This window comes from Sceloporus occidentalis, unplaced genomic scaffold (genome assembly GCF_023333645.1).
Source record: "Sceloporus occidentalis isolate IW3139 unplaced genomic scaffold, rSceOcc1.0.p SCAF_4, whole genome shotgun sequence".
NCBI classification, from domain to species: domain Eukaryota; kingdom Metazoa; phylum Chordata; class Lepidosauria; order Squamata; family Phrynosomatidae; genus Sceloporus; species Sceloporus occidentalis.
The window spans coordinates 192,829,091-192,850,055 of NW_028316984.1; the positions used below are offsets into that span (position 1 = coordinate 192,829,091).

A 20,965-nucleotide genomic window follows, 5' to 3' on the forward strand; every position below is an offset into this window, starting at 1 on the left:
AACATGCTAAAATAAAAATAAGTACTTTTTGCCATGCTGGCACTAAAGTTGGTGCCATCTGGTGCTGGGGTAGTGGCGAACTGCAGAACTTCAGAGTCCTGTGCGGCTGCCATGCTGGACATTGAAGGCATCACTGCCCCTAGAAGTTGCCTTAGTGTTGCAGTGGTGAAATGCTAGTACTGCAGCCACTCACTCACAAACCACAAGGTTGTGAGTTCAATACCAGCCAGGGGCTCAGGGTCGACTCAGCCTAGCATCCTTCTGAGGTCGCTAAAATGAGTACCCAGCATGTTGGGGGCAATTAAATTACACATTGTAAACTGGTTAGGGAGTGCACTGATAAGTGGTATAAAAATGTACTTGCTATTGCTGCTACTGGGGTATGTGGAGAGGTGCGGCCTCCAGTGGACCCATTTAGGGTCCTGTGCAGTTGCTGGGCAAACATGAACATGTCCTTTCTCACTTACCCAGTAGCCATGCCAGACTCTCCAGGTGTAACATCTGGGGCGTCACCCGGTACCACATAGTGCGGTCCTCAAAACCCCCCCCCCAACTCCCATGCTCCTAGTGACGCCACTGCTTTTTGGATATTAAACAACATATGGGGTACAATAGGTTGAATACAGGACAGTGTTCCTGGATTATGTTGCCAGATCTCAGGGCCTAGCGCCAGGTCTCCAGTTTGCATGGATCATCACCTGGCAGGAGAAAAGGGGCAAATTCTCCAGTTTGGCGGGGGGGGGGGGAGAGCTCAGCTCCAGGCAAGAGGAAAGGGCTGTGTGGAAATCTTCAGTTCAGCTAGAAGGGTACAGTTTGATACAATTCACGAAAACTTGCTTTGTAGGTTAGTCTGCATGTAAGTGTACTATGCAAATTGCTGTGGATTTTCACACATTTGCATTGACACTTAACCGTCTTCGCTTTCCTGCACAAATTCACATCTAGTCACCCTCCTGCCAAAAGTGTCCAACCATGTGAATTCATGTGAAGCGGGCAAACAGCCACAAGTTCAATAATGTGCATCCTCCTGGATACTCCTGTTAAAACTGTGAATCCTTTTTCAACAGAGTTTATGGAGCCATCCTGCTGCAAAAGCTCAAATTCCTCTGAATTGTGTGTGGCAATTGCGCTAGGTTCCTTATCCTAAGTAAGTGAGAAGGAATAATGCCCTCATTTTACAGGAAACATTCCCCTTAGCTGGAAACATCCCCTTTAGCTAAATCTTAATTTCAGACCTGGAAAATATGATACATGTATATGTGCATGCAAGATGGTTTGAATGACAAGGTGTGAGCAAGTGTGATTGCTCACTTAACACTTAATGACATTGCTACACATTGTTCCTAGCTCTTAGGCTTTGACCTGGTACATCAGGATGCTCCCAAATGGGCAACAATGTTCCTATATCTTAAAAGGTCCTGGAATAGGAAGATATAGCATGAAGTTTTACTAAAGTGGAATTATGTAACGTCTCTTCCCTCACATATTAATCTATTGATGGGGCATCACTATCTATGACCGTTTAGTGGCTGTGGGAAGATGGGTGTTGGGGCAGCCAGGTAGTGGCTGCCTATGTTTCAACAGTGGGCTGGAGGAAGAAAAAAAGAACTCCCCATGGACCTTTTGGGGTGTCCTCTGGGAAGATCACATTATCTGATATGATCATACCAATTCGAGTGGGCATAAATACCTTAAGTGTCTATAGGTGCATCTATACTGTAGAAATAATGCAGTTTGACACCACATGAAGTGCTGTACATCCATCCTTTGGAATCCTGGGATTTGTACTTTTACCAGGCCTTTAGCCTTCTCTGCCAAAGTGTGATGGTGCCTGACAAAACTACAGATCCCAAGATCCTGTAGGATCGAGCCAAGGCAGTTAAAGTGGTGTCAGTCAAACTGCATTATTTCTACAGTGAAGATGCACCCTATGTTGGATTATGGATCTTTTCTATAACATGTGTAATCAGGTATTGTGATATTATATTGATTCCTATCAATGCAATCAGCTATTTATCAGCATGTAGTATTAAGTATATTGAATCTGCAGTTCTTCTAAAGTAGGAAACCTGCTGGCTGCTGGTCAAGTAGTTGTGTTCGTTTTCTTATCATTAAGATAAGTGACACTCGAATACAATTAGTTGCTTGCTGAGAAAGGAACGGCCAAGGTTCAGTGATGACAGAGTATGGAATCTTTGCAATGGAGTGCCGCCCTGTTGAAACACATGCCACGGACCCAGCCTGATCTGTAAACTCAGCTGCTGATTCCTTGCCTGTACTCTGATGGCACAACATATTTGGACATAACAGCACAGACTGCTTGGAAGTCAATTTGCTGCTGTATTTTGACTTCTAGTAATCACCAGCTAATGGATTATTGTGCAATTAAGATAAGATTTTCACTTGTCCAAGATGAGGAAATCCATGTGCTGCTACATGGACAAGCCGTCCATCACCCCTAATTGACCTTTGATCAGCTCAGCATTAAAAGCGTTGTTTGGCCACATAACCATGGAAGGGGCCCCAATGCTAGGCATCAGTCTGCCAACATATGAGGATCTGGTAGGCTCGGTTTGGCAGTGCTGGCACATGTAGACAGGATAGATCCTTTGAAGTTAGAATCTGCATAATCCCTTCACATAGAAGTGTGATGGTGGGGAGGCGCCACGTTTCTCTCAGGAAAGTTGAAAATCAGAGGGTGCTGCCATCTGGAGATGACACCTCTTTGTTTCGGATGCTTGCATTTATTGCCTGGTCATTTCCACATCTCGAGTCATTCTTCCTCCTGGAAAAATCCACTCAAAATTTCTCAGAAACCGCCTCAAAGACCAGCTGTTGGGACATTCTAATTCAGCCTCAGTTGGAACCAGGCAGGCACTCTATCTGATTTCAGCTAGAATCTTCAGTATTGTGTGAACGTATCTGAGTGAAATTTGGCTTCCCTTTGTTGTTTTTATAACTAAAACTAATTAATTTGTAACTTTCCTCTGGAGTTCTGGGTTTAGAACCGATATACATAGGCTAAAAAGTCCTGGTTAGAGTTACCTTAGCCCTCTTGCTGCTACCTGTTGAGCTAAACCAACGGTTCCCAACCTTTGTTGGGCCACGACCTATTGCGGTGAAAGTCCTGCCCAGTGGCCTCCCTGATTGGTTGGGAAGCCAAGAAGGGGGGACTTCTGGCTGCCTACAAGCCCCAGTGGCCTTTGCGGTCAGATGTCCCGACCCTTCCCAGCCTCCAAAACAATTAAGGAGGCCACCGACCAGAAGAAGGGGTGGGACCATTGGAGGAGGAAGAGGAGGCAACCCCATCCCTGTCCCTGTGCAGTGGCGGCGCTTGCACTGGCACCCATTGGAAAGAGGGGAGGAGGAGGAGGCATCCCCATCCCCGTCCTTGTCACCGCACGGTGGTGGCACTTGCTCTGCCACTTGCGGGGAAGAGGGGAGGAGGCAGCCCCATCCTTGTTCCCTTGTGGTGGCGGTGCTGGCGCCGGCACCTGCAGGGAGGAGGAGGAAGCAGCCCTGTCCTCATCCCCGTGTGGTGGTGGTGCTTCCGCCAGCACCCATGGGGAAGAGGGGAGGAGGCGGGGCGAATACCAACCTGGCGACCCCCGAGAAAGGGTCAATCGATCCTCAAAGGGGTCGTGACCCCCAGTTTGGGAACCCTTGAGCTAAATTAATTTGCCCGTTGAATTTATTAAGCTGGTGACTCCTCAGCCCTCCTGCAATTTGGATAATGACTGATGTATTTTGACTTCTATTAATTTTCAGATAATTGATTATTTTGCAGACACGAGATAGGATTTTCACCTGTTCAAGATAAGATGAGAAAACCTACACGGTCCATCTACTGGATAGTTCCTCGGGCTCAAAGCTCGAAGGAGGATGCATGTGTCAAGTCTGATTCTATTTTGATTATGTTTGCTCCATCCTTGTCCACATCAGTTTGCATTAAAAGAAAAGGCCCACACAAAAGTTTAGAGAGCTTATTTTAAAATAACCAAACAACAGCACCTCTCAAATGTTTGTTTGGGATCCCAGAATGATGCCATTAATATAATGCAATTAAAATGCTTAACAAACAAAAGCTTAATGGATTAATTAGCAAAATATTTCAGCTTCCGACTTCTTCGGTTGCTCAAAATAAAAGTGAGCTGCATTCAAGTTGGCAGATTAGAATATTCTGTTGGCAACGTTCTTAAATATGGTAGATGATGGTGCTATATATGAGACACACAGTGTTTAGTTTGTGGATGCAAAATTCTCCCTTATAGCAAAAGTATTTGAAAGATACGACGCTAGCATTCTCTGAAGATGCCAGCCACAGATGCTGTGCAACATCAGGAATAAACTCTTCTAGAACATGGCCACATAGCCCGAAAAACCTACAAAAAACTATGGATGCCGGCCATGAAAGCCTTTGACTTCACATACAACACTTCAGTTCGAAACACAGACAAACTGGAAAGGCTGTGGTTGTTCTGGGTTAAAATGTCTAGCCACTGGTTACTCAAACTTCCTGGCCAGGATTGTAAACTAGTGATTCCTGAAATGTGTATACAGCTCTGTCCCTGTTTTCCGCCTATACTGTACCTCTGTATTCAATCGTGTAAACAGGACTGCAGGACCATTAAGTACTGCAGTAATACAGTATGTCCTCTCAGTTTAATAGTACAGATAAAGAACTGCCAAGCAGGAAGCAAAGTCAACTGTTTGTCCTTTGCAAATGTGGAAATCAATTGCACCCAGGAAAGAGCGTTGGCTGCTTTCAAACTGATGCTGATGTTTCCTGTACTTTGCCCTCGGTTACAACTAGGCCACGTTGTTGGGAGAAACATATGGTATATAACCTCGTCACAACAACAGCTGGCCAAAGTCCTCAGGCCATCCAAGAAAATTATATTAACATTTTACACTGAAGCAAAGAAATATGGCTGTAAGGGAGAATAGGGCATCTGTCTGCCCTCCAACTATCCCAATTGGGCAGGGATAGTTCTCTGTTGTCCCACTTATTTAATATGTCCCTGTTTGGCTTTCCTCCTCCTGCTCCCCATTTTGTCCTCATCTTATTTAAATTGCTGCAAATTGGGTTTGAAGTGCAAAAGGAGTTTGCACTCAGTTAAGTCAGCGGGGGGGGGGGGGGGGAGGAGGAGAATTAAAATCGGTGCTTCCCCATAGGCTGAGACAAAAGCAAACTGCTGCAGCCTCTCCTAGGTTATTTGTTCTTCCTTATTAATAACTTTTGCCCTCTTGATCACACTCTGATGTTGCTTAGCCACATACGTCCTAGTTTTCATCTGTGAAATGTTGGAGAGTATGCAGGTGCCTCAGGCAACAGGGACTAAGGCTGCATCTGCACTGCAGAAATAATCCTGTTTGACACTGCATTAACTGCCATGGCTCCATGCTCTGAAATTTTGGGATTTGTGGTTTTGTGAGACATTTAGCCTTTTCCATCAGCGGGCACTGGTGCCATAACAAACTACATATCCCAGAGTGGTGTCACTGCATTAGTTCTGCAGTGTGGATGCAGCCTTGGAGGCAAAAGAGTGATATAGCAAGGCAATGGAAGACAGACTACAAGTGCAAAGTGCCAGGGTGAGGTGATGAAGGCTGCTATTCTTGCATTGTCAGCACAGAATAATGCATTCTGAGTTCTGTCGCCTCCTTGGAGATGCCAAGGGATTCTGGGAGCTGTAGTCCAAAAACTAAGTTTACCAACCTTTGTTTTACCCCTACCCCCCCAAAAAAATCAGACATCAGGAAGCAAGGTGCCTACTTTCAGAATGTAGGAGTTTATCACACAGGGAGAAATGTGGAATTTAAACTATGATTTAAGGATTCCCAGTGATTGGGCAGCATATAAATAAATCCTATTATTATTATTATTAACCCATGAAAATCATGCAATTGATATTAAAACGTGATTAACATGGGACCCATTATCCCGTGAATAACCAGGGAATAAGAAAGCAATAAACAGCACAGTCATTCATGGGAAAATCCGGTGAATGATTTGATGCTGTTTCTCGCCTGGGTATTCATGGGATAATGGCACTTTAATCACGTTTCATCGCAACATCGTGTGAAAACCATTAGCACAATTGTGGGATTGTCACGGGTTATTCACAGGATAATAGCACTTTGAACACGACGTCATGTGAAAACCATTAGTGCAATTGCAGGAATATCACGGTTAATGACTGTTTATACTTGTAATTGTCCCCTGTGTGATAAACTTCATAGCCATGTGTGGGCGGGGCTGGGGTAGCCGGCTGCATGTTGCTTTAAGAAAAGGAAATTCCAGGCACACGTGCGAAACAAACTCTCTAGGCTCTGGTTTGCTGCAACAGTGTATTTATTCCCTTCACCAAACACTCTTCCTCCTTCTCCCAAGTGCGTTTAACAAACTTAGGCCAACGGGCCAAACCGTCTCAACTTCTCCCGTCCAGGACGTCTCCCTTAATCTCCCGGCTCGCCGTCCTTCGCGCCCTCTGGGTCACGACTCGGTCTCCTACCGGAATGTTTCTCCAAAGGCTCCCGGTCGGCCTTGTCGTAGTCCTGGGGTGGAGGGCCAAACTCCCACCTTTCCCCTTTAGGATCCCACCACTCGTCCTCCAGGTCCCGGCGCGGCGTCTGCGCCCACTCCTCCTCGTCCGAGTAGGTGAAGTCTCCTTCGACCCGGGGGTCTCTCAATTCCACCTCCTGATGGGGCCCTTTTCGTTGGAAGGTAAGGCGGGTTCGGAGAGAGACTGGGACTCCGTCCCTCCCAGGACTCCTCTTAACCTGCACTGACCCTCTCTCGTCCGCAGCTCCACGACCTCCTCTTCCGCGGCTTCTCCCTCCTCCCGAGCGCCGCTCTCCCTTTCCTCTTATCCCTCCTCCTGGGCTCCTCCCCTCCGTTCGCTCCGCCTCTCTGCTAATTCCTTCCTCCTTGTCCACCTGGCCCCCTTCCACCCCTCCAGCTCTCCCAGTCTCCTGACTCCCCTCACTACACCATGTTAGCCTGGAAAATTGGTATGCAATGGGATCTTGCAACACCTTTGAGACTAAATGAAAGACAGAAGTTGGTAGCATGAGCTTTTGTAGACTTGAGCCTACTACCAAATGTATCTAAGGCAGTAAACTTAAGTCATGAAAGCTCATGATACCAACCTCTGTCTTGCAGTGAGGTCCAAAACACACTGCAGAAATAATCCAGATTGAGACCGCTTTAACTGCCCTGGCTCAATGCTAGGGATTCCTAGGAATTGTTGTTTATTGTAGCACCAGAGCTTTCTGACAGAGAAGGCTAAATGTCTCACAAAACTAAAGTTCCCAAAATTCCCTAGCATTGAGCCAGATCAGTTAAAGCAGTCTCAAACTGGATTATTTCTGCAGTGTGTTTTGGACCTTAGTCTCAAAGGTTCTGCAAGATCCCTTTGCATACTTTCAGAATGGATGATGGGATTTGAGAAGCTCCTCAAAGAGCACCTTTGAAAAAAACCTGATTCATATCAATGGTTAGAGAACGATGCTGTACTTTCAATGTTTCACATAGCAATGATAATAGCATTTATGAGGTGCCTTGTTGCATGCTCAAAACATTCCACATATATTATTATTCCATTATATCCATAACCTGCTTTTCAACCAAGATTACTCTTCAAATCAGCTCACAGTTAAAATCCACGCAAAGATACAATATAATTTGGGAGGTGCCAACATATGACACACAGTAGGCTGTTATAGGCAGAAAGAGCTCAGAAGCCTTGCATAACAACCCTGCCAAGTAGATCAACAATATTATTAACTGGACGCTGCTAATAAATGACATGTCTTTGTACTCTTTAAACAGGGTTGCACTTTCCAGCAGGAACTACATCCACCTTTGCTCTTCTGCCAGTATCTCACTCTACCTCTTTTTTGTTTCCAAATCTTTTTTTGGAATTGTCCTGGATGGAAGGCTGAAATGTAGGACATGCTCTGGAAAAGGAGGGCATCTAGTTACCCTGTGCAAGGGAAGCCAACCACCCATTAAGAAATCCTTATTAAGGACTGAAACACAGATCACTAAACTCAACGAAGATGGGTGGGGAAGACGTTAAAACTTTGCTCCCTTTGTTTGGTGCTGATTGCACAAATTCCACACATTTCAAGCTTCAATGATAAATCCAAAGAGAGGAAGGGCAGAAATGAAAGTTTGCACTCTGCAATAGGTCACGGGTTTAATACTGCAAGCAGGGCTGCATTGAGTCAGTCCAAAGGCCAATCTAGTCCAGTGTTCTGGTCTCCTGCAGGGTGACCAGATGTCCTCCTTTTCCTGGACATGTCTTCCATTTCAACCTTCTGTCCAGGAGAGATTCCAAAAGGTCCTCCATTTTGAGCAGGACAGAGAATCAGGAATTTATATTTACATGAGTGACTGGACTACATCCAGAGACTAGAACATGGAACAATGGAAGCAAGCTCCAGGAAAAGAGATTCCAGCTCAACATTAGGAGGAAATTCCTGACAGTAAGGGCTGTTTGGAACAAACTCCTTCCTCGGAGATTGTGGTGGAGTCTCCTTCCTTGGAGGTTTTTAAGCAGAGGCTGGATGGCCATCTGTCGGGGATGCTTTGACTGAGAGTTCCTGCATGGCAGAATGGGGTTGGACTGGATGGCCCTTGCGGTCTCTTCATAGAGTTGGAATTCTATAATTCTATGAGTGTTTTTAGTTTTCTTTGGTCATGTCCTCAATTGAATGTCTTCCATTTTCACAGAATCATAGAGTTGGAAAAGACTACAAGGGCCATCCAGTGACTCTCACAACAGCATTGTAATTCCCACAATAGCATCCCTGTTGTTTCTCTCTCCTTTAATTTTTATCCAGATGCTCTCCACCTGGCTTCCAGGATTGATGTCCCGGATCTCTTCACTGGTGTAAATATCCCTGACATATAAGGCTATTCCTTCTCCTTTCCTCTTTGGCCTGTGTCTCTTGAAAAGGTTATACCCCTCTATTCCTACATTCCAATCATGAGATTCATCCTACCAAGTTTCAGTGCTGCCTATTAGATCATATATGCTTTGCTGTGCTAGGAGTTCAAGTTCATCTTGTTAATTTCCCATGCTCTGTGCATTAGTGTAGAGACATCTAAGCCCATAGGTCCTCCCTCCAAGCTGTCTGTGTAAAGTCCCCCCCCCCCCCGCTGTACGCTCCATACATATTTTCCTCCAACATTTTACAGTGCCTTGTCTTCCTTTGCGGTGAGTACATCTGGTCAGCCTGGATCTCCGGACACCCACCTTCTTGTCACTGAGACAAGAGCATGAAACGACATGAGAGACACTTGAAACATGTGATATTCCTCCTCATGAAGCCACATGTCTGTAACTAAAAGTAACTAAAATTACAAATTGCATCCCAAAAATGGGAGTTATCCTGCAAACTGCATTCATAAGGTTGTGATCCCAGGGCTCCAAGGTTGACTCAACCTTCCATCCTTTCGTAGGTTGGTAAACTAGGACCCAGCTTGTTGGGGGCAATTGGCTTACAGATTGGAAACTGCTTGGAGAGTGCTTATTGTATATACTCATGTATGAGTCTAGAAATCTTAGTCAAAAAAATTGACCCCAAAAGCCTGGTTAAACTTATCTATGGATCAATCTAAGTATTATACTTTAACTCATATATATATACACACACACAGTTGCTATACCCTTTCTCTGAATAGAGTGGTAAAAGGCAAGAGCTTAGTCCATCCTGGGAGCCCCAAAAAGAAGCTTGAGACGTTATCAGACAAGGGAAACTGGAAGTATAATCCAATGGCAATCCGAATGCAATCATGGGGTTTAACATTATTGCGTGATAGACTACCACACGCAATTTCGGGCAATGGCAATGGGAAGTCAGTTCGAACGCAATTCGAATTCACGTAAATTTGCTGAACTAGCGAATTCACTTGAAGGCGTTCTGGCCCCACTTTCTTCGCATTTGAAATTAAGAGAAATTCCTCCCTTATGATAAACTCCATGGATCCCCTCTACTCTCTCATCCATCCAGCTTTTAGGATGAGCACAAACAGTTATGCCTGCCTGAACTGATATCCCCTGCAGTGTGTTTTGGATCAAAGAAAGAGAGAGAAATAAGAGTTAGGTCCAAAACACACCTCAGAAATAATCCAGTTTGACACCACTTTAACTGCCTTGGCTCAATACTAGGGAATTCTGGGAACTGTAGTTTTGTGAGAGATTTCGCCTTCTCTGTCAGAGCGCTCTGGTGCCACAATTAAAACTACAGTTCCCAGGATTCGCTTGCACTGAGCCGAGGTAGTTAAAGCGGTCTGAAACTGGATTATTTCTGCGGTGTGTTTTGGACCGAAGTGATTGCTCAACTTTGCTGATTATTATTATTACTAATTATTATTATTATTATTATTATTATTATTATTTCTTTATTATTTTATTTTTCTATAAAATAATATATATTGGGCCTTGCTCCCAATATAGAGGGACTCCAGGTGTTTTGGACTTCAGCTCCCATGCTTGGTCAAAAGTCAGGAATTCTGGGAGCTGAAGTCCAAAACATCTGGAGAACCAAAGCTTTGGAACCACTGTTTTTGTTTTTAGCGCAGTGGGGTCCCCAAACTGTGCTCTTTAAGGGGATTTCGGACTCCAGTTCCCAGAATCCCTGGCTATTGGCCAACAATGGCTGAGGCTTCTGGGAGCTGAAGTCCAAAACCTCTTAATAGTTAATATTAAATGATTCTTATATGAATAATATTTAGATGAGGTAATTAAAAATTGATAATTAATGTGACTTATTACATATTGTATGTGGAATACTATGTATAAGATATTTCTAAATATTATTTAATTTATTATTTAATTATTTAAATATGTTCTATAACAACAACAGCAATAAGACGATGACGATGATGATGAAGGGCAGAGTTTGGGGACTACTGCTGTAAAAAAACAGTGGCCCCCAAACTGTGCTCTTTAAGGGGTTTCGGACTCCAGTTCCCAGAATCCCAGGCTATTGGCCAACAATGTCTAAGGCTTCTGGGAAATGAAGTCCACAGAGTCTCTCTTAAAGGAGTCTAGTTTGGGGGGCCAGTTCCAAGTGTGAGAGGAGTAGACAGCTTCCCGCGCGTGCGCAGTAGGGATCCCGGCGCGCGGGTGCGCGCGTGCGGGGGCTGGTGGTGGTCCAAACCCCGCCCCCTGGGGCTGCGGCGTCTCGCGCCCACGTTCCAACGGCCATTCTTCCCAAGGGGAGGTCACAACTGCGCATGCGCGTCCTCCTGAAGCCTTGACGGCTCTGAGCGAGAGAGCGAGCTGCCAGAAGGGGTCTGAGGGGGAAAGAGGACGGAGGCTGCTGGGCGTCATGAGGGACTGAGACACTCCTCCCCGTCCCCCGGCCCTGCCTCTCCCTCCTCAGGGCCCCGGCGGAGCCCAGCCTTTTCGCCCCCTTTTTCTTCCCTCCGTTGCTGCCTCAGGTAAAAGAAAGCGCGCGCCCTCCCTGCCTCCCTCCCGCTCTCCCTGGTCCTTTTCGCAGCCCTCTCCCGCGTCCCTCGTCCTCCTTCCCTCTTTCCAGCCCAGTCCCTACTTCCAAGCCCTCTGTCGCTAAATTAAATTAAAGGTTTATGTTAAATTAAATCAAAATAAAATGTAAATAAAAAACGAATAAATCAAATGGAACAGAAATTAATTTAATTAATTAATTAATTTTCTAAAATATAATAATAATAATAATAATAATAATCACTTCGTTCACCCGAATCCCTGTCACTCCCCCCAAGAGACCCCTTCCCCTCCCAGCCTTGCAAAAAAGGTTACATCAATCAAAGCCAGATTCATAATAATAATAATAATAATAATAATATTTAATTGTAAGTTTTCAGACTGTTTTTTTGGAGGGGAAAAGTGGAATACAAATTAATATAATAGAGTTATTAAATTCAAAGGGAGGGGTTCAATTTATTTATTATTGAAAGCATGTATTATTCCCACTTATCCCAGTCATGTCAGCCGCCTTGGTTGCTGCAGCAGAAAGGCAGGGTCTAAGAATACTGTTTATTTATTTGTTTGTTTGCTTATGATGAATATACAGCTCTCTTTCTTTCCGCTTCCGTCCCATGGACAGACCCCTCCCCATCTTGCAAAGAAAGCAAAGCAGCCAAAGCCAGACTGGCCCAGAGTGCTGCTCCCTTTCAGGAAGCTGGGCCCATGACTTGGTCAAAAAGTAAAGGCCAGATTGACCCTGGAGTCCTTCCGATCTCTTCCTGGCCTGACACTGCTTTGCTTTATTTGTAGTAGAAATAAAAGAAAGTATCAGCGTGGCTCTTAATTTCTTCCCGTTCTCTTCCTGCATCTAATGCTGCTTTGCTTCATACATGACAGAGAAGAGCAGGTCGGCCCTTCCTCCAAATCTCTTCCCGTGTCTGACATTGCTTTGCTTTATTTATAACTTAAAGAGGAATGGGCTTTAATTTCATCCAGATCTCTTCCTGGTGTCACACTGCTTTGCTTTATTTATAATAAAGAACAAAATAGCAGGTGGAGCCTTAAATTCTTCCAAATCTCTTCTACTGTGCTTTATTTGTAATAAAAAATATTAGGTGGGCCCTTAATTTCTTCCAAATGTCTTCCTGTGTGTGACAATGCGTTGCTTTATTTCCTCTTCCTCCCTCTCTCCTTGTTGGTCGGGATCGTCGTCTCCTCCTGGCGGGGGCCTTCCAGGATGTCCCTCCTCTGCCGCCTGACCTCTTACCTGCAGGACCCAGAGAAAGTGGCCGCTTTCCAGCGGCTCTGTGGCGTGGAGACCAACCCAGGCCGGTCCTCTGCCCCCTCTGCCCCAGCGGAGGAATCAGAAGCCGCCCTCTTAGTGGCCAATGGCAGCTGCCCCATGGGTGCCCCCCAGGCGGAGAGCGAAGGGTCCGAGCGACACCGCTTCCAAGGCGCCTCCAAGGTGGACGAGAAGGGCGAGGGCTGCCACTGGAATGGCATGAAGAATGGGGTGGTGTCTGGGGAAGCCTGCGGAGGCGAGTCCCAGCCAGATACCCCCAAGAAAGAAAAGCCACAAGGATGGGTTTCCAAACGGCAGCCCCGCCGCAACTCTCTCACTGGGGAATCGGTATGCCAGGACTTCTCCATCCGCAGCCCCTTTCTGTATTACCTGTTCAGCCTGGGGACGGAGCTGGGCAATGAACTCTTCTACATTCTCTTTTTCCCCTTCTGTATCTGGAACCTGGACGCTTGGCTGGGCAGGAGGCTCATCATCATTTGGGTTTGGGTCATGTATCTGGGACAGTGCACCAAGGATGTCATCCGCTGGCCAAGGCCTGCTTCCCCGCCAGTGCTGAAGCTGGAGATTTTCTACAACTCCGAGTACAGCATGCCCTCTACCCATGCCATGTCGGGCACTGCCATCCCTCTGGCGCTGCTTCTGTTCAGCTATGGACGGTGGCAGGTAAGGACGGTGCCTTTTCTGTATTGAGACATCTACTCAAGCTGCTGTGCTGTTGGTGAAACAGTTTGGTGGAAATATGGGATAGGTCTTGTTATATTTGAAATGCATGGAAGATTGAAGGAAAAAAAAACCCTTTATTACCAGGCAGGTATTTAAAAGCCATGAAGATTGTTATGTAGTGATCTCAGGATATAAATGCTGATAACTGGCTTTTTTTTTTTTTGGCATGAGGACTTCTCTTCAGCATATTCTCCAGAAGGTTTCTTGTTACGCTTTATTTTATAAACTCTGAACATGCTGTTTTTAGCATTACATATGCTTTTACTGTAAGATAATGAATCTGGAAGCCATGTGATGTGATGTCTTTCTATATGCATGCATGTGTTTCTACCTAACTGTCTATCTTATCTATCTCTCTGCATGGTGTGATATATATAAATTTATTTGGGAATAAGTCCTACTGAGTTCAAAATCCACTTCTAATTTGAAGGATCCATGGTTTGGTTATATTAATAGGGAGCGTCAATTGAATAGAGCAGTCCTATACATGTTTTCTTGGATGTTTTGTGTTATGGTGGGATTTGCTCTCAGTGTTGTAAAGACAGTGGCCATACATAAAGTGCACAGCTTTCCACTGCATAAGAGTGTGCTGACATTGGCTCTGATCCTGTTCCAGTTATGGTCAACTAGTCATATTCAACAACAGAATAGACCTGGCTGAGATACTTCCTATCTGCCCCCTCATCAAAAGATGCTACTAGTCAGTAGCCTGGATATTGGTATTATTGTACAGAGGCATATGTATATCATCCACATATGCAAAAGCCTGCTATTATTTGGATCTTTCCTTCAGTATTGCGCTGCAAGATTTCTATTTCATTTTCTTGTTGCCTTTTGTGTTGAGGGTCCTCTGTAGTAAAGGTGCCTCTTTGGTCATCATCTGTTAGAAGTGGTCAGGCTCGGAACATACCAACGGGGAAGTAAAGAATTAGGTCAATTTCTTATTACTGTTGTGTTTGTGGGTTTGGACATAATTCTTTGATGCTGTTTTTACCACTCTACTTAACCCTAACTAGATTTGTCTAGGCCTTTCTGTTGACTGTATTTTGATACCCTTAAAATGGTCTTGATACACTCATATTCACTGGCCCTATGGTGTTACTGAAGACGGTAGCAAAATCAGCAACAAACAAATGAGTGTCGTGAAAAGATTTCGTAAAACAATGGTTCTGCAGAGGTTTTTTCCTGTTGAGAGAAGTTCTCTGTTTGTATCGGTTACCATAAGAACATCTTCCCTTCCCCCTTTGCTGCCTGTGCTGCCCACCCACTTGAACATGTTTTAAGTTAACTTCTCCCATGCCAAATATAGTATGCTAATTCTGTTTAATGTGTGAAAATAATTTGAGAAGGATTGTCAGGAGACCAGAGAAAGAAAGGATTTGAATTGTGTGAATCGGGGATGGAGACATGTTATGATGACAAGCCATGTTGGATCAGACTGGAAGCCTGTCTAGACCAATATTCTGTTCACACAGTGGCTGATCAGTTGACTGTGAGATGTTCCATTAAAGTGGATTGAGAGCATTAAACTCTTAAATAGGACCATCCACCTAGTTGTTTTATCTTATGTGCCAAAGGAAATACTTTTATGGGAGGGCTGAGAGGCTTTAGTTTGGGATGATGTTTTGAGGAGAATCTAACCAGTTGCATTTGAACTGGATATTAATACGGCATGAAGACTTCAAACTCAAAGGAGCCAATGACACAGATAGGTAATACTAGTAAGGTTATGGTACATATATATGTCATCTGTGTAGAACTGTAAGGGAGAATTTCTGGATGCTACATGTACAGCTTATTCAAAAGATCAGGGACTGTGGCCCCTAGCAGTATATTAAAGTCCTACTGAGAATGCTCTGAATTAATTAACAAGATTGATCAATAATGTTTGCCTATCGGTGTGAGACAGGCAATAACTCTGTTCCTGACAGTGTATTGCCTGTTAACATGATGTAGGCAATGATTCTGTTCCTGCCAACAATCTTTATATCAGGGAATTTGGGGCTAGTTTTTGTAATGTAATGTTACATTACATGTAACATATAATTTATAGGAAAAAACGAACATTAAATATTGTGCCAAATGTTGTTATGTAAAAATGTGATTATATATTGATAACTAAGAGAAATCAATATTTGCTAATACAGTCAGCCCTCCACTTTCGTGGGGGTTAGGGGTTCAAGACAACTGTGAAAGTGGGAAAGAACACCAAAGAAGCAGGGGAAGGAAGAATGTGTGACCCTCCATCACCTTCCCTGGTGCTATAGCTGGCTGAGGGAAGCCAGCTATAGCCCCGGGGAAGGAAGAGGAGAGCATGCCCCCCTTGTACTTCCCCCAATGCTATAGTTGGCTGAGGGAAGGGGGTGTGCATGCACCATTCCTGGCTTTCCCCCCTTCAGGGCAAAAGCCTTGGAATGGGGAAGAGGAGTGCACATGCACGCAACAACAACCTCGTGGATAGTCAAAAGTGCAAATGCCAAAGCCGCAAAAGTTGAGTCGGACTGTATAAATTTGAAAGCTAAGCATGGTGTAGTGGTTTGAGCATTGGACTATGATTCTGGAGATGAGGGATGAATTGCCTGCTCAGTCATGGAAACCCACTGGGTGTCCTTGGGTGAGTCACTCACTTTCAGCCCCAGAAAACCCGTCTGTTTTGCCCCATAGTTGATCATATACAGGATTCCCAGCTGTGACCATTCAAATTTATTTTTATTACACATTATTATAGACTGGGAGGCACTCAATAACAAAAATATTCTACATGTCAGATGTCAAACTATACCATATATTTACATTAGAACATGTAATACTGTAGCATTTAAAACACTTGGACAATTCTTGTTATGTGTGCCTTAAAATATTTTTTTTTTGACCTGGGGTCATAGGCATTTGAGAGGAATTGTTTCCTTATGAATACTCTTGAAACTATTGTTCTCTCATAATGGTTGCTGGCACTAATTCAATCTGAAAAGAGTAAGTCTTTAGGGAGGTTCTGCCCCTGATGCATCCAATCAAGATGTAAACTATGGATTACAAGAGGATGTAATAAAAACAAAAGGGGGCATTTCCCACCAGTATTGGACAGTCACAGAAATGCCTACAGCTTTGTAAAAGGGGCTAAATGCCACTCCAGTTACTGGCCTAGTGAACACATTTATAATTAGACTCTTTTCCTGTGAACACTTCTAATCAAGACACTGAGTGCTGCCAAGCAACTACTTACTAGTACTGTAAGTGTTTCTGCAGCTTTGCTGTTCAGACGTACTTGAATAAAAAGCAGAAATACCAACACGATTTCAAGTAATTAAGGCTGCATTTCTATGTACACATTCCTAAGCCCCGCTGGAGAGCTAATGTGGTGCAGTTGTTTCAGTATTGGACTAAGACCCTGAGAGAACAGGGTTCAAATTCTGCTCAGCTATGGAAACTCACTAGGTGACCTTGGGCAAGCTACACTCTGAGAGTCAGAGGAAAGCGATGGCAAACCCCTCTGACCAAATCATGCTAAGAAAACCCATGTTAAATTCATCATAAGTTGGAAACAACTTGAAGGCACACAACAGCAATATTATAGCTGGATAAACATGCACAGGATTACACTGCAAAACAAATTTGAACATTTTTTTCTGGCTAGCATTTGAAGATTATTTTATGTATTTATTTTTTACATTTGTAGCCCATCTTTTTGTGTTCATTTTGCTTTCAATGCAGCATACATAGCTTTCCTCCTCCTCCCTCTTCAATGTCCTCACAACAACCCTGTGAGGATTAGGGGCTGAAGCAGAGGGGGAAATTTGGGTTGCCTACAGAGTTTTCTGAATTGGGGGAGGGCACCCGCTGTTTGCACGGCCCGTTCCCACAACAGGCCAAACACCCATGGGCAGTCTGCACCATGTTGTGACAGTTATGACTCGATTATGTTTTTTCACCTCACCCCCTTGTGACTGCCAATTATCTCTTTCATCCTGGCCAGATGCCCACCCCTTTGGACACCCCCACGACCAATTGTGTGACTGAATACATGGTTGCATGAGCAATACAATGCCAGTGTAGTGCTTCGTTGTGCCTAGTGACACATTGGCAAAGCACAATCACGGAGGCTCCCCATATATGCCTCCTCTCCCCTTCACTCCATGGCCTCCTGTTGGACTGTCTGGTTTGTTAATGGCCTGAAATGTATGGGACAAAACAAGCAGCTTCTGCCCACTTTGAGGATGTGTTGTGTAGATGATGCATGCTCCCAAAGTGACCGGGAGCTGCTCCGGTGCCGTGATCCAGTCCTCTGGTCCAGATCAAAAAGGAGCTGGAATAATCCAGCTCCTGGCGGTGGCCAGCTTGTGACCACCGGTGCGGTCTGTTTTGGAAGTGGGCCATGCAGTCCCCATGGTCCTAGCACAATCATGGCTGGAATTGCCTCCAGCTACTCCTGGAGGGCCGTCTGCTTTGCCCCAATGTTTTTATTATATCCATTGCATTACTGATGACCTGCTGTGTTTCTTGTAATTTTGCTTCATGGGGTGTGTGATGGCTCAGTGGTACAATGGGTCGCTGGTGCAGTTGGCCACTCGTGCACCTATATGCTCGACAAAAAAAAATATACTGTACATCGTGATAGTATGCAGCCTTGCCTGAACCGTTTTCCAGTTGGGAACCATTCTGTTTCTCCATACTCTGTTCTGTGGGATCCTCTTGACCTGAGTATAGGTTACGCATCAGAACAGTGAAATGTAGTGGTACTTCCATTTCTCTGAGAGCAGCCCATAATGCTTTTTGTGATCTATGCATCAAAGGCTTTTCTGTAGTCAATAAAGCACATGCCGATTTTCATTTGGAATTCCCTTGTGCACTCCATTATGCATTAATGTGCACTCCAAAAACTATATACAGACCCTTAAAAAACTTCAAACTTAAAAACTTCAAATAGTAAACATTTTTGTTGTCATTAATTACTCATTAGACTATAGATGGAGCATGATTTCACTGTCTCTTAACACTGAGAAATTAGTAAACACATAACATGCCAAAGACTGTTGAAAATATCAAAGGATAAATACGTCATATACAGATACATTATACTTTATGACTACAGAAATGTTTCTGGATTCCTTTTTTCCACCAGTGTAAGCATAGTACAGTAATCATATTGAAGTTTGTATTTTTATTAAGAGAAATGATTGAGAAGGAAGAAAAGAAAGCAGAATAGTATCAAGTCATATTTTTAAAGGCAGTTATATGTCCTGATTTGTCCATACATGTTTATAAAAGGAATCTGCTTCTTGTGATCATTGTTGTTATAATGGCAAATTGTAGTTTCAAAGTTCCCTTGCCTTCTTTGTATGTCTTTCTATATTTTGTGGGTCAGAGCCCTTGTATTTGTACTCTTGCTGTGCCTATCAAAATACTGGCAGGAGTGTTAAGTATTCTTAAGAATCTTCCACTGAAATTAGTGAGGCTATTTAACAAAGATTTTCATAGGTTTTTGGTTTTTTTGTTTGTTTGTTTTAATGGGCACAGTTCAATCAAGTGAAGATGATACTAATATCTGGATTCCTGTAAATGTGATTGTTTGTGTATAGTGTTCTATGAGGCCTCATCAAATATTTTTAATTAAGAAATGTTCCTTTTATTTTGTGCGTTTATGCCTTCAAGTTGCCTGTCAACTGAATTTCATAGGATTTTCTTAGGCAAGAAATACTCAGTGGTGGTTTTGGGATCTGGGATCTGGTGTCTTTAAGGCAGGGGTCGGTAACCTACGGCCCATGGGCCAGATCCGGCCTGGCGAGGCCTTGGGAACGGCCCCAGCTCGGTCCTGCCGCCGATTGCCGCCCCCCGGCTGCATATCCCGTCTACAACCGGGATTTTCCCGGTTTTGGCGGCACCGAGCCCCTCCCATCCTGGGTGCCGCCAAAAACCGGGACAACCCCGGTTGCAGTTGGGTTGGCCGTGGCCCGTGGGGCCTCGCTGCCCTCCTCCTTCACCACGCATGGCCACGCGGAGGAGGCGGAGGGCAGCGAGGCCTGGGGCGGAGGAGGCGAGGTGGAGGCGGCACCTCCTGCGCACGGCCACGCCACCCTCCCCGCCTCCCCACGGCCTCCTCCCTCCTTCCCGCCCTCTGAGGAGGCCTCGGCCTCCACAGAGGCCGGGAAGGAGTGAGGAGACCGCCTGCGATCGCCGCGATCGCAGCTGGCCCCGCAGGCTCCTTCCCGGCCTCTAAGGAGGCCTCGGCCCCCTTAGAGGCCGGGAAGGAGAAAGAGGCCGCTTGTGATTGCCATGATAGCGCGCACCCTGCGGGCTCCTTCCCAGCCTCTGAGGGGGCCTCGGTCCCCTCAGAGGCCGGGAAGGAGGAGGGCGCCTGCATGGGTGGCCCCATGGGCTCCTTCCCGGCCTCTGAGGGGGCTTTGGCCTCCACAAAGGCTGGGAAGGAGCGGGGTGGGTGGGTTCCTCCATGTAAAAAAAAGTGTCCTACATTTGAAAATGTTGTCCTACATGTGTCCCGGTTTGGATGTCCTGACTTATGACAACCCTACCCCCGCCGCAGCTTCCGCACCGCTCCAGGCGCCATTTTGAGTTCGGCCCCCCAGTTGTCTGAGGGACAGCAACCTGGCCCCCGGCTCAAAAAGGTTGCCTACCCCTGCTTTAAGGTATTAAAGCCACTCTTTGTACCGCACTACATTAAGCCTCTATGCATCTCTTTGGTGTATTTCAGTTGGGCTTGCTTTACTTGCTTGGTTTCTAAATCCTGCTTAACAGCTAATTTTGTGTCTGGTTCCATTCCCTGTTTCATCTCTTTATAATAACTTGTTGGAGAGCTGGAAAAGCATTAGTGGGTATTCAGTGTTTCCCTCTTCAGTACCTATCCCTTGCATGTAATGGTTATTTTGAGATTATCTCTTTTAATTTTCTTCTTTCCTTTCTGAATGGATTTTAGCCATGAACTGACTCTATATCTCCACCTTACATATGATTGCATTCTGCTTCATATTTCTGCCTCCTTCCCATCTTCGAATTTGCATGGCCTACTTCACATGGTTATCCTTCTGCCTTTCACGTGCACACGTCTATAAACTAAGGGAAAATGTCTGCCAAGTAATAACTGCATAGTTCTGGACATCATGGAGACTCAGGCTGAAACTGTATACTGTATATACTCGACTATGGCCTGTTAGAGACTGCCAAAATAAAGCTGCTTCGGGTCTCTTTGGAGGTATGCTGTTTAAATGATGCATGCACCCTAAGAATCCGGAAGCTGCACCAAAGCTGCACTCCAGTGCTTAGGAATGGAGTGTGGCTTTGGCGTAGGGTTGCCATAAGTGAGGACCTCCAAACCGGGACAAATGTAGGACAAATGCAGGATGACATTTTCAAATGTAGGACACATTTTTAAAAAAATGGAGGACACGCAAAAAAATTGAGGCTTTTTTAGAAATGTTAATATAAATGCATGTTTCTTAGGCATGATCAAAATGGAGGACAT

General features: G+C 44.9%; 1 protein-coding gene across 1 annotated transcript in view; it reads left to right on the forward strand.

Moving 5' to 3' along the window:
• The first annotated feature begins 11,243 nt into the window (after positions 1 to 11,243).
• Positions 11,244 to 20,965, forward strand: part of SGPP1 (sphingosine-1-phosphate phosphatase 1) — a 32,527-nt gene continuing 22,805 nt past the window's right edge. The window contains exons 1-2 of the mRNA XM_089522736.1: positions 11,244 to 11,458; positions 12,702 to 13,431. Of these exons, the coding sequence (XP_089378862.1) occupies positions 12,703 to 13,431 (729 nt within the window). The 5' untranslated portion in view covers positions 11,244 to 11,458; position 12,702. The remainder of the gene's footprint in view (positions 11,459 to 12,701; positions 13,432 to 20,965) is intronic.